The sequence below is a fragment of the Orbicella faveolata genome, unplaced genomic scaffold (assembly GCF_042242905.1).
Source record: "Orbicella faveolata isolate gen_17 unplaced genomic scaffold, um_ofav_v1 contig_26, whole genome shotgun sequence".
Classification (NCBI taxonomy): Eukaryota; Metazoa; Cnidaria; class Anthozoa; order Scleractinia; family Merulinidae; genus Orbicella; species Orbicella faveolata.
Window position 1 is genome coordinate 8867128 of NW_028301554.1, and position 14615 is coordinate 8881742.

Here is a 14615-nt window from a genome sequence, read left to right on the forward strand (position 1 = left end):
CAGACACCGTGAGGATAAGAATGACTGTGAGGTTCTGGAGTGGTTTGAACTTATAGAACGGTTTATTAAGGTAAGAAATTTACTGTGATGTGCTTTTTAGCCTTCATTTACATGTAGACCCAATTAACTTTTGAGATTTTCTCCCTCAAATTTCGCTAAATTTTAGTAGGTGAACAAAGGCCTCAGAGTAGTGTGTCTTCCAGCCTTGCTGGTAAGCCTAGAATTTTTCGAAAAGTTGCCATATTTCGTCAGTCAAAGTAATGAATGTACCTTAGAATTTGTATGAAACTGAAATTCTGAGCTGCATTTTAGGGGACGTAGCACGCTTCACAAAATCGTTGAATTGTACCTTTCTGATCACGGTCGGCAACCTCCGCTCGGCCAAAATTCAATTTTGGCTCGTAGCAAAGCAAAAATAAGAAATTGAAAAATAATAAATTGCTTTTTTATATATATGTGCCAAACGCTTTTCACGGACAAAAAATGAGGGAAAATTATTTTTGGTCCCGAAGTCGAGTGGACCGCTCTTAGCGGGACTCCCACTTAACAAATAAAGCTAAAAAAAATTGATAAGGCTATGTTCGCATTGGACAAATGCATAGATCCAGAATAGATAGGAATTCATCCGAAGAGTGACACCATCACATGGCTCTATTCTACATTAGATAAATGTAGCTGATACACTCGATCAATGCAGCTATATCACTTACAGGCAATGATTGCTTTCTTCCACATCAAAATCCTGAAAGTAAATGTTCATCGACCAGCCTTCTGGAATAGGATATGCGGATATATTGTCCGTATTCCTTGGGTAGCTGTAAGGATATCCTTCACTGGTGAGAAAGCCGATCTCTGGGCCATATTCTGTTAATACAAAGACGATTTTTGTATGATTCTTCAACGTTACAAGGCGCACATTTTTACCGACATTTTAGGGGAATGGACATCCATTAACGAAGGCCTAGCAAAAATCTCTCCTAGCTTAATTTAAACCAAACTTGATATGGCTTGAAGGATGAGAATTCATATTTACTTTATTCGACTGTTATATAATAAAGATGAGTAAAGAATGGGTTAAAACTGTTCTCATGGACGTCTTCAAAGTTTGGACATCGAGCTTTAGATTTAGCAATTGAGTACTTTTTACGTGTTTATGTAGCCTCGTCTAAACACGTGAGGGGCTGGGAGATTCGAGGACTACGTTACATTCCTTACTTTACAGTACTTACACCGCAGTTACAGTACAACATTTATCTACTGCTTATTTGGTTATACTTACGCACTTACATTCTGGTACTTTTTCCCCTCCCTCTATTGTATATGATATTATTTAGTTTTCCAATAACGTCTTCGATTTCTAGTTTACTTTAAAAAAAAAAAACTCTAATAATTTCACATTACATATATTTCTACCAAAAGATAATACTATTTATTACATTTGTTTGTTTTTTTTGTTTCTGTTTGTGTTTTTCTACTAGTTACCACACGATGTTAAAAAATACTGGTGCGCACTTTCCTATGTTTCTTAACTTCTTAATGATTTTGTTTTTAGTTGATTTGAAATATTGTGTCTATTTGGGGAAGCATGCTCATTATTAAAAGCGCGTACAAGATAAGAAACAACAGGGAAAGGGGAAAAGAAAAAAGGACACAAAAAAGACAAATTACGAAGGAGGCCGCCAGTTCAACTGTAAGGTTTTGGAAAAATAAAGAGTAAAATTAGAAAGAAATTGAATAGCAAAAGGGGAACTGTTAAAAAAAATGGTTGATTGAAGTCACAGTTCATTTGAATAGACTCCATTTCGATTTGTATTTCTTAACAGTGTTTGTCTTATAAGTATAAAATTTTTCGATTTCTTTCACTTGAGGAAAGTTTGTGAAAATACTTGTAAATTCGGGAGAGTTTTCTTTATTTTCGATGAATAAATGTGATATCTGCCAATTACAAGTGCATGGTGTAGAAGTATATCCTCTGTACTCGAGATAGTTAGTCAAACCCGAGACGCTGGTCGAGGATTTGCAAAACTTTTAAGAATTCTTTTAAGAAGTCCCCAAGTGTTTAGATGAAGCTACGTAAACACGAAAAAAGTACCCTATTGCTTTTATAGTGTCTCAAACGTTATGGCCAGGATTGAAGGCATTCAAGATATGCCCTTAAGTGCGATCACTGCATGAGATGTCAGTTAAATCAAGGGGTGCTATGGCCAACGAATAGTCAGAAAGAACTTTTTCACAACAATATGGACAGCATGGAACTTCACTTTAAGTTAAAGTTTCCAACCCGTTCATTATTTGCAATACAGGGGCGTAATGCTTTGCACCCAGAGGGCCATTACAGGGCGTTTTCTCGAAGTTTACCTGGGGCTCACTCTCAAGCATTGTACTTTATTTGACAAGAAAAGAGAGATTAGGCCAGAAAAAAAGCTCTTACTTGTAAAATTGACTTCGAGTTCTTTCGCGTCAGTTCCATACTGGTTGATGGCCTGGCAGGTGTAGTTTCCACCCTTGTCCAGACGGATGGTTCCAGTGTTTGTTGCATTCACCAGTACTGTGGAGTTACGTATCAGTGTTGTGTATATGGGAAGAGTTCCTCTGGCTGAACATGACAACATGCCTCCTTGTATTGCTAACAGAGCAACTGGGAATGTTACCGATGGTGGAACTAAAAATAAAAAAGAAACAAAAAATAAATAAAATAAAAACCTAATAAAATAGAAATAAAAACCTTTTAGTCTTAATGTTCATTGACTGACCATACCTGCTTACATTGATTTTAAACAAATCACATCTTGCTGTAATAGAGACGCAGATTACGTCAAAACGTAGAGTAAGGTCAAGGTGCGTGCTCAGAGCAACCCATGAGAGAATTCTAAAAGGTGGCAAAAACATTGCCTTTAATGGCCTTAAAAAGACACTGCATGTCACTTTTAGTGTGCGAACGTCCGTGCAGACTTATTTTCGGACGACGTGAAACAGCGGGAATTAAGAAATCCGTCTACTCTCACATGCTTGTCTGCTCTCGATATTCTCCGATCCTATTCATCATTTCTTTTGTCCTCTGGGAGACACTGCTTTGCGAAGCGGTATCCTGAAACGGGTGTCTGCTACCTCTTGCGAAGTTGTCCAATAACGGGAGTTTTATTAATTAAGGGAATCATCGGGAAGGGTAACGAGACAACGATTTCGGGAAAAAGTGCACTTTGTTTTTAGTTACCTTGTCTTATCGATGTTTGTATCTGTGCCTCGTTCAGTGCGACATCATAAACCTTCATTTCCGCGATTTTCCCTTTGAAATATCCAATGTCATCTTTAACCCCCATTCGAACTCTCTGGGAGGCAGTTGCAATCTCATAACCTGTGCCAATGTTTTGTGAGGCTCTCAAATGTCCATTGATACACAGCGAGTTATTTCCGCTGTTGTGATCGTAACTTGCTGCAACATGAACCCACTTTCCTGCTGGAAGAGCCTCAGTTGCTATGGTAGTCAGTGTTTGAAAAGATCTGTGTTTGGTGATTTGATTAAGGAATTTTCCATCGACTGTAATCCAGATACAGACAGTGATACCAGAAACTCCATAGCTGAATAGTGGTCCAGCTTGGCTTAAAGGTTGAACCCAGGACATTAATGTGATTGAGAGCCGAGTGTCCAGGCCCCCTTTATTCGGAAACTCAATGTAGCTGCTTCCAGTCCCATAAAACATGTACGCTCCGCCTGGTTCGTTGTAGGGTCCGTTTGTAATCGCAACATCTCCCAGGACTCCCCTTAGTTGTCTGTTCTTTTTTTCTGTGGCTTTATAGCGAGCATTCAAGGGGTAGAAGGCGATAGGTTCTGGGACAGCTAAGAGTAAAACATAAATATTATTTACATCGCCAGAAATAACATGAAAATAAGACAGCAGTAAAAACATTTTATAGGACAGAAATTTCCGCGATGGTTCTCTATGGTCATTTTAACCCGCTTTTTGTAGTTGACCATTTGGTGTCGAATCTGCTTCTGTACGGGACTCATATGGTCTCAAAGATACCTAACGACTGGCCACAGGAAAAACGTGAGCTTTATTTCTTGGAGACCCTACCACTCGACACAAGGTTTATGGATGTTATATCATGAACACCTTCCTATTATTGGACTAGAACGTATCACGTGACTTGCTCCAAAACTGTTTAGCTCTCGATGGTTAGCCTGCGTAGCTGCGGGATTTTGCGCGCGAGAGCTTTTGGCGGCGAAACCGAGAGTGAACGCGAGTGGCGAAGCCACGAGGAAATTTGCGAGGAGTCAAGTTAAATTTAACTCGTTGGCTTAGGATAACTCACGCAAGAATACGACCACCTATGCAGGCTACCTCGTGAAGCTTGAACATGGTACTTTCACTTACCAAGGAATGGAAGACCTTTCGAGTTTGTGGAGGGAGACAAAGTTTTTGGTAATTGTTCCTTACGTGCTCGAGAAAAAAAAACCTTTTCCTTTGGGCAATTAAATATTTCACCTGTCTTAAAGGAGGCTATCTCGATGCAAAATTCGAAAATTCAAAGCTTGGTAGAGTGTGTTGCAAAATTTCAAATTTCTGTCTATAGATATCGTGCGATCGTTGTTCATTGTATTGATTGATTCTCGATATCAACGTACTTCTATCGTCCCCAACAGTCATTCTTACAGATACACGTCTACTCCCTCTTATCAGTTCTGGTTTTACAATTGTTCAATAAATATATCTCGTCTGTTCCTTAATACGTTTTAAAGTTATTATCTCAATCATAAAAGCATCAAACTCCATATCAATTAATTATCATTTCTTACAGGTTGGCACAACAGTTGAGAACTCCATCAAAAATCCTCTGTTTTGAATATTGTTGTCTGAGTGGAATTTTATCAAGACGTATTTTCCAGATACCAGAACTCTCTTTCCAGACATGTGACCACAGTACTTGCCAAAAACCCGATTCTTCTCATTGGTAATCTGTAAATAATCTTGGCTACAAAGAAATGAAAGATAAACAAGTGACGTTCTGTAACAGAGTCATTTCAACCTGGAACCCAGATTCTTCGTTCCCCTTAACCAGCACTCGAGAACCGAGTGACCCTGAAAGTACTTATTAGAAAACCGAAAATATCCCGCTTCTAGCTGAATTGCGAATGCCTAAATGAAAATAATGTGCCTCAATCAGGTCCCTGTTGTTTTACTTCTGGTCGCCTTCAAAGGTTTTCTTAAAACCAATCAAAATCGATCCTGCAACAGAACTCTCGAGAGTCAATCGCTTGCACAGAAAGGCGCGAAGACTCGAGATACGAACTTGGAGATCACTCGAAAGTGCATTACGCACACGCATGTCAGTTTTTTAACCATAATTTTGAACTTCGTAATGTTGTGAGAGTGTAGCCACTCATATTAATTCATTCAACCAATTTCCTTATGAGCAGAGTGCGTACTGAAAAGTCACGTAACTCCGTACTTGGCAATGTGTTAAGCTAAGTTAAAGAGTGCGGTAAGTGTAACCGACTGCCATTGAAGTTTCTCACTTTATTCTCATTAAAGTTGGGTCGCACTATCTATACTGAGTAAATTTATACTAGTGTTCTTATGCAAATACTGCAAGTGGTTTGGCTTAGTATTTTGTTATTCATTACGATAAATCTACTAAGTTTAATTCTATTGGCTACCCTCTCACTATCTATTCTGTGATAGATAGTGAGTAGCGTAGCAGTGTGCCCTTGTACACAAAATGACGGCCCCTTCTTGGCGTTTTCGAAGTGCCTCTGAAGAGGATTTAGAAAAAGCTTTGAACGCCTAGTAGATTTTTACTAAAACAATTAGATTTTTCGCTCTCGATTTCTATCGCGCTATAGTTGCTCCCTCGTCAACTATGACACGATGGCCGAATGTCGAGCTCGTGATCTTATTGTTTATTAGAACCTGAGATAGAAGAGCTCGAAAAGCGTAAAGGTCAGCCAGAACACACTAAAGACATGTTGTGGGGTCGTGAAGCGGGGACAAGCCCCTTCGCGTGTACGCATAGAACCCATGTTGCAGGGACAGTAAGCAAGATCGTGCACACCAATAGGATATCGCTTCATTTCTTTGTTATAGCAGGGACAGATTGCAAGAGCAGTGCTCGCGATTCGACAATCAAAACTGGGGTCATTATTTCCCTTCTTCGTGACCGACGAATTCGAACCAGCTGAACTTCATGCAACATTTTGCGTTGTCTCCGCAACATAAATAGATACATAATTTAAAAATAAATTACGATATCAAGAGAGGAAGCCACGTCAGCCTTAGATAGTTTTCATACGGGTCCTCTATTCTGGTCAAATTGGAATTTAGAATGTTGGTTTTCGCGGAGAAAGAAAAGCCGGAGAGCCCTAATAAAAATCCTCAGAGCAAGGGGAGGACCAGCAACAAACTCGACCTCCATATGGCACCTGGTCGGAATCGAACGCCAGCCACATTAATGAGAGGCAAGCGCTCTCACCACTGTGCCATTCCCGCTTTCTTTTCCGTGCTAGCAAAGATTTCACACTAGGAAAATGTCGCTGCAATGGGACCAACGCGTCTAACGTGTCCTCTAGTGCGTGCCAATGTTAAGAATCCAGATGACTATCTTTCCGCACGGTTTCTGTCAAGACTTGATCATTGAACAAATAATGATGACGATAAAAGTGAAATATTTATACAAATCAAAGCACCCTAGTCAGCCTTTGCCATTTTCGATGCCATCGAAATTACTGATTTTGCATGGTGATGAAAAATCTTATTGCTTTACTGTAAGTTGTGTTCCTGAAACTATGTTTAATTATCTTCAGTAGTTTCATAGTGATTTCCTTCGTTTCGACATGCTGCGAATAAAATATAATAGCCAAACCCTCGCATGTATACAAAAACAAAGATGTGGTTGATTATTGCCCCTTAACTTGCAGCTATAATTTAGTTTCAGAATTTTTCGTCCTTGTTACTAAAAAGGTACTCAAATCGGAAAGCATTCAATTGTTACTTGGTGATAAAACGAAGGATATTCAGCCTAACGCCACTTTAAGAACTCGAAGTTGTTGAAGGAACTGAGCACATCCTCACAGCTGAAAAGTTTCCTCCTACAACTTGCAATCAAATAATCAGATTAATACAAATATGACTTTCCTTGAAAAAAAGAGGAGACTTTCGCCCATTCAGGCTTTACATTCTGTGGAGAAAGTAATGCAGGTCACTGGACCTCTCCCTACATTCACAACTTGTTTACACACTAAAACTCAGTACTTACCCGCAAGATATACTATCCTCCAGGTAAAGTTCGTTAATAATCACATTAATCACCATGCCTTGTGGAATAGGAACCGAAGAAATACAATCTGTGTTATTTAAGTAATTTCTGGGATATCCGGGACTTCTGAGTGTATTTCCAATCACTGGACCACACCCTGCATGTAGAAATCAAAATAATAAAAAGACAGAGTTGATATCGACTGAACAGTTTTATTCCCTGCAATTGTTTCTTTCCATTGACCCTGAAAAGCCGCATTGGGGAGTGGTTAATTAAGATACTTTACTTTGATACTTATTTGTTAATATTTATTTATTTCTCTAACTTTTTTTGTCAGTCTCAAAAACCTTCAAATGCCTATCAAGCCACTTCAAGGCACCAAACCACAGATTTTTTCACCTCATTTTAACTCGAATAATGAGTTAGTTATTAATCCGGGATATAGGTATGGATGTGAGGTTCACTCGATCATTCGATTCCTGTTGGACTTTTGCCAATCCGCTGACCAGTATGTAAAGGGTTCGCCGTCGAATGCGCCGCGCGATACAATTTATTTATGAAGTGACTTGTTTCAGTGGCAAAGTTTCTCATTCGCAGATCATTTATATGGTCGACAGGGTATGTATTTTTTAAAAATCAATTGTTCTTGTTTTTTTGTTTTTTTGTTTTTTTGTTTTTTTTTCATGACCTGGAAAAAAACATCACTTTTTGATGCCATCACATGCAATGCCATGCCATTAGATTGCATTGCAAGTTGCTTTCAGGGAAACTTCAGATGAATTAACAACATTTGGTATCATTTTCATGAGAACATATCACAAAGATTGTGAACGTGAAACAAATGCATGCTGGACGATTTTCCTCTCCTCGCGGGAAGGGATACGTATCCCCTCCCTTTGTCTATTATTACTTACCATAAGTTTGTGTCAAATACTTGTCACAATTCAGTATGCATGGAGTCTGACAAATGGTTTTTGCGTGACGTTTGATGTCCCAAAAATTAGCGGGGTGACGCATGTTTGAGACGAAATTAGCCGCGTGACGCAGGACAGGACATCATAACCTGATGCGTGATTTGCCATTTTACAAGTACGTGACGCGTGATTTGCCATTTAGATTTCCTTTATAGGTGAATGTTCTTCGACCTAGAAGGATACCGTTCATTTAAGATAAATAGAGTCTTAATAAAGATCGATAAACTGTAGAAGACGTGACACCATTTTATGTTTTCTGAAAGAAAGTCGTCCCAAACGGCTGAAGCGATAAGAGACGTTAGTGTTTGGAGTCATTTTATGCCACCCGAAAAGACGGTTCTGCAAGCAATGAACCACTACACAGGGAAAACATTTGTGTACTACGTGCACTTAATGAAGGTCGTCATAAAGACCTAAATGAATTCAAAAGCCACGTAATGGCATTCACAGACATTCACTGTCTGCTCCTATAGCAGTGTTCTCAAATTTAAGCAATTTAAGCATTTGCGCCAGGTTTTTTTCGTATTCCAAATTTCACCAATCTAATCGCGATCTGATCTTTATGAGGACATAAATAAAGACTAACAGATGAAAAATTAATAAACAAATAAAGAATAAACAGCGCGGCTATTATATGTACCTTTCGAACATTGAAGCAAATGCATTTTTTTGGCAGGAAGTCTACCGTATGCCCGAACTGTCATTTAAACGTGCATGCATCGGCACGGCGGTAGATTTCTCACGTGCACGGTTTCCAAGATGAACCAGAGGTAGCAAACGATGTTGTCTTTTATTTCCACAGCGGAGAAGTCACAAAGACAAACAGGTAACAATAATTTTAGGAATTAGAGTTAACAAATATTACGTGTTGTTCCAGTTCCGAAAGCGGCGATAAAACAAGCTGCATAGGCTGAATTGACCACTGTATCCGTGCCAGTAGCCACGTTTGCGTGGTGAATATGAAAGCAGTCTTCCTCGGGCGTGAAATGTCACTCATTATGGTCTTAACTGCAGCAAATGTATTTTCAACGAAAGCTTGAAAGAAGTCTTAACAATAAAATCCTTCAATAATACGATTGTTCAGATAATCAGACAAACGAAACTACGAACTGCACCGAATTGATGTAGAAACGAAACGAGATCGCTGACTCTATTTTGATACTTCATGTGTGTAAAAGGAAAGATATCAACGGATGTCGATATCTAACGATATCTTACTAACGTTAATTCCCTTGATTCACTTGCAGTTTTCTTTCATTGCGAAAGCAAAAATGATCTTGCGCCGGAACTGAAGGAAAATGAATTGTGTTTATTGTTTTCTCTAAAAGTGAATTCAAGGAAAATGTATTCATTTTGTAAACTTCGCTGCTATTAGGGTGCAAAGAATAACCAGTAAAATATTGACACATCTACTCATTGCTTTTGTTAGATGCACCAGACGTGGAAGGGTCTCGCATACCCAGTACGTCAGATGCTAAAACTTTGAAAGCAACTACTTTTACAAAGTTTTTTCACACTAACCCTTTTCAATAGGTGTACAGTGACCTTCCACAAAATCAGTTATGGGTTCAAAAAATGCACCGGAATAAACTTCAAAGCAACCTAGTAGTATAGCGGGAGTCAAACAAATACCGTTTCGCAGAGGGAGTTTTATTTCACCTTATCGCAGCCCCCACCGTCAAGTCCGGCCCTCACATGCTCGGACCGGTTGAACCTGGGGGCTGCGAAACGGTGAAATTCAGCTGCCTCTTTGAAACAGTATTTGTTTGACTCCTGCTATACTACTCACAACAAAGGAGAGCCACCGATTAGAAACAAGCGAGCCCGCTGTTATACCACCCGAGCCGCGATGTCTCGAGCGCCAAACAAGTGCGCGTGGCTGATGCGGGGCCGGAAAGAAAGCTGCGGGAAGCGTTGTTACGGGGTGTATTGCGGGCAGCACAACTACCAGCTGAAGGAAGGAATGAAAACGCCAGAGCCGTGTAGAGGTTGCGGAGTCGGCCTTCTGTGCGACTACCGTCTCTGCAGCCCCTGCGGCGGGAACGCGCTTAAACAGCGGCTTATTCGCAAGCGCGTAAAAGCAAAGGAAATTTTTGAACGTGTTCTGCTCGAGCTGAAAGAAACACATCAGTTAGAGAAATGAAACCTTGGGTTATAACACAAGGAACTATGGCTTCCAACAACCGAAGGTACGAAGAAAGCTGCGAAGTTTCCGAGGCCATCCAAAATCTCCCTCCAGAGCTTCGTGAGATGATTCTCAAGGAGTACATAGCGATAAAAATAAACGAAAAAAAAGGAAATGGGGTGGGACAAGGTACACGAGACTATTTTAAAACTGCCTTTCTGTCAATACAGGGAGCAGATTGTGTCGATGGTTATTTGTTTCGAATATCCGGACTGTTATTTCGAGGAGTGTTGTTTCCCCTGTTTCGAAAAGGAGGGAACTGTTCATAAAGCAACGCTAAGCCCGCCGATAATACCTCTCGTAGAAGCCACCCCTGAGTACAAGAATTTCTTGAAAGTATGCTCCTGGGATGGTTACGACTGGCATGAGTGGTTCCTTCATGGCGCGGAGCGTTAGCGAAAAACTTCAGCATCCGCCTCAAGCATAGCAGCGACGACCTCGCGCATTATATCACGAGCCTCTTTTTACCACTCAGGAGTGAAATACTCGTGGGCGACAAACGCAACCAAGTGGAAGCAGACAATCATGTTCTTATTACATGCAAATGAAACCGTCTGTTTCTAAAACTTAGTTCGAAGCGGGAGGGTTCGTGATTTTTTTTTATCATTTCCGCTTCAACTCTGCCGCGGATGTCTTTCTCCAGTTTCTGAACATCAACATCAGGAAGCTTTCTCGTTGATGGTTTGCGAAGTATCCTTGCTCGGACCTGATCTTTCAGAAAGTCGTACTGCTGAAACTCTGAAAGGATAGTGTCGAACTCGTGGGAAGACACCTCGTTGTTGTTCAAAGCGTTTGAGAGCAGTCTGTTGACGGTATCCCGCTTGGCAATGGCGAACGTGGTAATCTCTTGATGTTTCTTTATTTTCGAATCGAGTTTTTTGCTGGCGATTATCAGCCCCGACGAAACAAGAGCGAAGCATCCACCAGCGCCGCCAAGAGGAACGGCTGCCGGCAGGCCAACCACAGACAGAGCGGAGCCAAAACTTGCGCTGGAAAACGCTGCCGAGAGAACGCTGGAGCCGGCGGCGCCCCAATTAACGAACTTTCTCGCGCGTTTGTATTTTTTTGCAACGAGACGATAGTGGTGAACCTCACCGGCCAAAGTGTTGGAGATCTCGTTGAACTTCTGCAAGCGGAAATTTTGAGAAGGCTCCGCCACCACTGGATAAAGAGGGTCGGCGGGCGGCGCGCTTGGTGGCAACAGATTCGCCGAAGACATTGCGTATATATAGAAATTTAATTTAACTCTAATTCAAAAAGAAGAGGGAAGCTCTTGAAATCAAAGAGTTCGCCGTTTTCATCTTTGACGCTAATAGTGATGCTATTTATGAACTCGTCTGTAGAGCAGTCTCGCAAAACCTGTTGCGGAGAACCCTGGTAGCTCACCTTTTCATAAGGCTTCCCTTTCACATCAAACAGGGCTAATACATCTGACCTTTTGCCATTGAACAGATTCCGTTCTGTGTCGATCAAATTACAATGAATGAAATATGTCATCGGATATCTAAACCGTTTTACGAATGTTATAAGATTCAACTTTCGCCCAATACCAAGCAAATTGGCTAAATCGCGATCAAGTTCAATCGGTTTTGCCCCAAAATTTTTGATTACAAGCTGGCCAACGGGTTGGTTTATTTCTGTTTCCAACTGTCTATAATGATATTTATCGAACAGACCGTCTATTTCTTTTGCCATTCTTTCTAAATTATAATGCCCTGGGGGTAATTTACTAACTGACAAAGCTTTGTCTTTGTTTTTATCTCCCAAGGAGGCCGAACCTTCTTTTTTCAAAGTGTCCCAGCTGTTGTACAAACTGCAAGATATGAGTTTCATGAAATGGACTTTCGGTATCGGTTTTTCAAAATATATTGTCTGCCCGTTCTGTTGCGTGACAGTAGTGAGAACAACCATTTTATCTTCAACAAATAAAATTGTGTTCAAATACAATGCCGAATTAGTGGGACGATATCGGTCAAGACCCCGGGTTCGATGATCCCAAGTTTTTGAAAAAAGAAGATGCCGCGAAGAAAAAGGCGTGGACAAACTTTTTAAACCGCTTTCCAAAAGCGGACAAAAGCAGGTTCATTTCACAAGCAATGATCGACCGTAAAAAAAATGTAACCGCCGAGGTGTTTTTCAAAGAAAGCAAAGGCTCGTTTCAAAGCGTCTTCGGCTCAGACAGAAAATATTGGAGCGAGGAAATGAAACAAGCGTTCGGTTTGGGAGACAGCGGGGGTTTTCCTTACCAATTGTCGCCGCTTGACTCAAAAATTTCTTTGCCCATCCCTGCGGTACCTTTCGACGGCAAAGCGCCAAGCTTAAAGAAATATTTAACGATGCAATCCAAATCTACGTCACGCCTGACCAATATTTCACGACAAAATTCAGAGAAATATTTCAAGAAACCAAACTCAGGCACACTTCTGCAGCCGAATCAAAACACTGGTTAGGAGGGCCAGACATGAAATATTGGCTGCAGCAGCTCAACTTCGCGGTTTTCTGCGCGACACAGGGGTGCGGAGTTTCTCGCGAAATCTTTGACAGCGGGATGAATCTCCCCCTGCAGATAAGAGCTTTCTACAAATTCCACGTGTATTTCACGGTCAGGAGCATTTTGTTCCAGCTAGGAGGAATTCAGAGCACGAGCGCTTTGCGTGGAGACCCGCCTTTCAACCAATTCAATAATCATTATGACGTTGCTTCATACAAAAGGTTATGCAGCGAGTTCGGCATAGACCCCTCGAGTGATTTCCGCTACACGCACGGGGCAAACCACGGTCTGGGGAGCGTTTACGTCTACGCGAGCGGCGCGTCGAAAACTGACTACCTATACCCGGGATGGAACAAATTCAGCGATGAAGGCGGGAAAGCTATTCAAGGAAACCTGATCTATTACATCGAGCCGGGGGCCGCTTCTCATACCCAATCGGACTGGTTCGCGCCAAACACAGCATCCGGTTTGCCGCAGGCGGGCTTAGCGCGAATCAACCAGTCAATTGAGACTTTCGTTTACTGCATCCTGGGCGCACAAGTCAACGTCCGCAGCAGCATTCTCGGCTCGGGTGGTCGAGGGAGAGAAACCCAAAGCGAGTTCCTGGTGCTGATGGAAAGCACGATCACACAGCCCGACCTGGCCGCGAGTGTGCAAAGGTACCAGCTCGCGATGGATCAAGCGAAGGTGAGGCTCAATCTCGCTGTAGCCCCCATGGCCTGGCTCATGCCCGCACAAATGATTATCAACACCGCAAGCACGATTGGTTACAACAACAAGCTCAAACAGGCGGTCTCTGGGATGAAACTGGGAGTGAACAACGAGGTAAATCCAGACACAAAAAAAGTTGGGCTTAAACTAATGGCAGGCGGCCCGTCAAAAATTAACCCACCCAACAGCCACCCGTCCAACCCGATACACAAAGCTGCAACAGCCGAATCAAGGAAACCAGCTTCGTCCGAAACTCAACAAGCACAGGCGCAAAAAATTGAGCCCGAGGCTCCAGATAAAACGTCACAACACGAAATTAACAAAACAGCGGTAATTGTCGGTGTAGTTGGATTATCGGCGTTGCTGTTCATGGCTTGGCCATAAGTTAACGCTGCTTCTTAAGAAATTGTTCTAACAAAAAGGCCACCACGGCAAGAATAAGCAGCCAGGTGTGCTCGGCCAGAAACCCGACGACTTGGCCCGCAGCTTTGAATAGAAAGCTCACAATCGAGCCAATCAGCCCGGGCAATATGGAAGCGAGTTTTTTGCCGAGCTCTTTTAGCCCATTTCCCAAAGCCTTACCGGTGGCTTTCAAACCTCTGGTGAGGACACCGATGACAGCTCCGATTGTGGTCCCGGAAGCAATAAATATTGCAGTTAGCGTCACCCCATATTTTTTGAAGATGTCTTTCACTCTTTACCAAAGAGACTTCTCCCTATCGGCTTCTCTCCCGATTTCTTCGAGCCGGGCATCAACTCGACGGATCTCTTTGTCGCGCAAGTCCACTCTTTCTTCTGCCGCATCTTTTTCGTAAGGCGCCGCGTCTTTATCGTTCATAATCTCAAGGTCTTTTTTCTGTGCCTTTTCCAGTTCTTCTTTGTCAATTTGTAGAAGTTTCATTTCTTTTTCCGTGTATTCATTTCTCGCACCAAGTATTGTCTGCAACTCTTTTTCTTCTTCGTTCAGTCTTTTTGTTTCTTGATCAATAGCTGAAATCTT

General features: G+C 41.7%; 1 protein-coding gene and 1 pseudogene across 1 annotated transcript in view; both read right to left on the reverse strand.

Annotated features, from left to right (window-relative positions):
* The window catches only part of LOC110064406 (uncharacterized), a 35411-nt gene extending 30967 nt beyond the window's left edge, over positions 1-4444 (reverse strand). The window contains exons 1-3 of the mRNA XM_089296173.1: positions 3215-4444; positions 2432-2662; positions 711-864 (exon numbers count right to left, since the gene is read on the reverse strand). Of these exons, the coding sequence (XP_089152299.1) occupies positions 711-864; positions 2432-2662; positions 3215-3908 (1079 nt within the window). The 5' untranslated portion in view covers positions 3909-4444. The remainder of the gene's footprint in view (positions 1-710; positions 865-2431; positions 2663-3214) is intronic.
* A 6476-nt stretch (positions 4445-10920) lies between these two features.
* Positions 10921-11900, reverse strand: LOC149108038 (uncharacterized; annotated as a pseudogene).
* Between the last annotated feature and the right edge of the window lie 2715 nt (positions 11901-14615).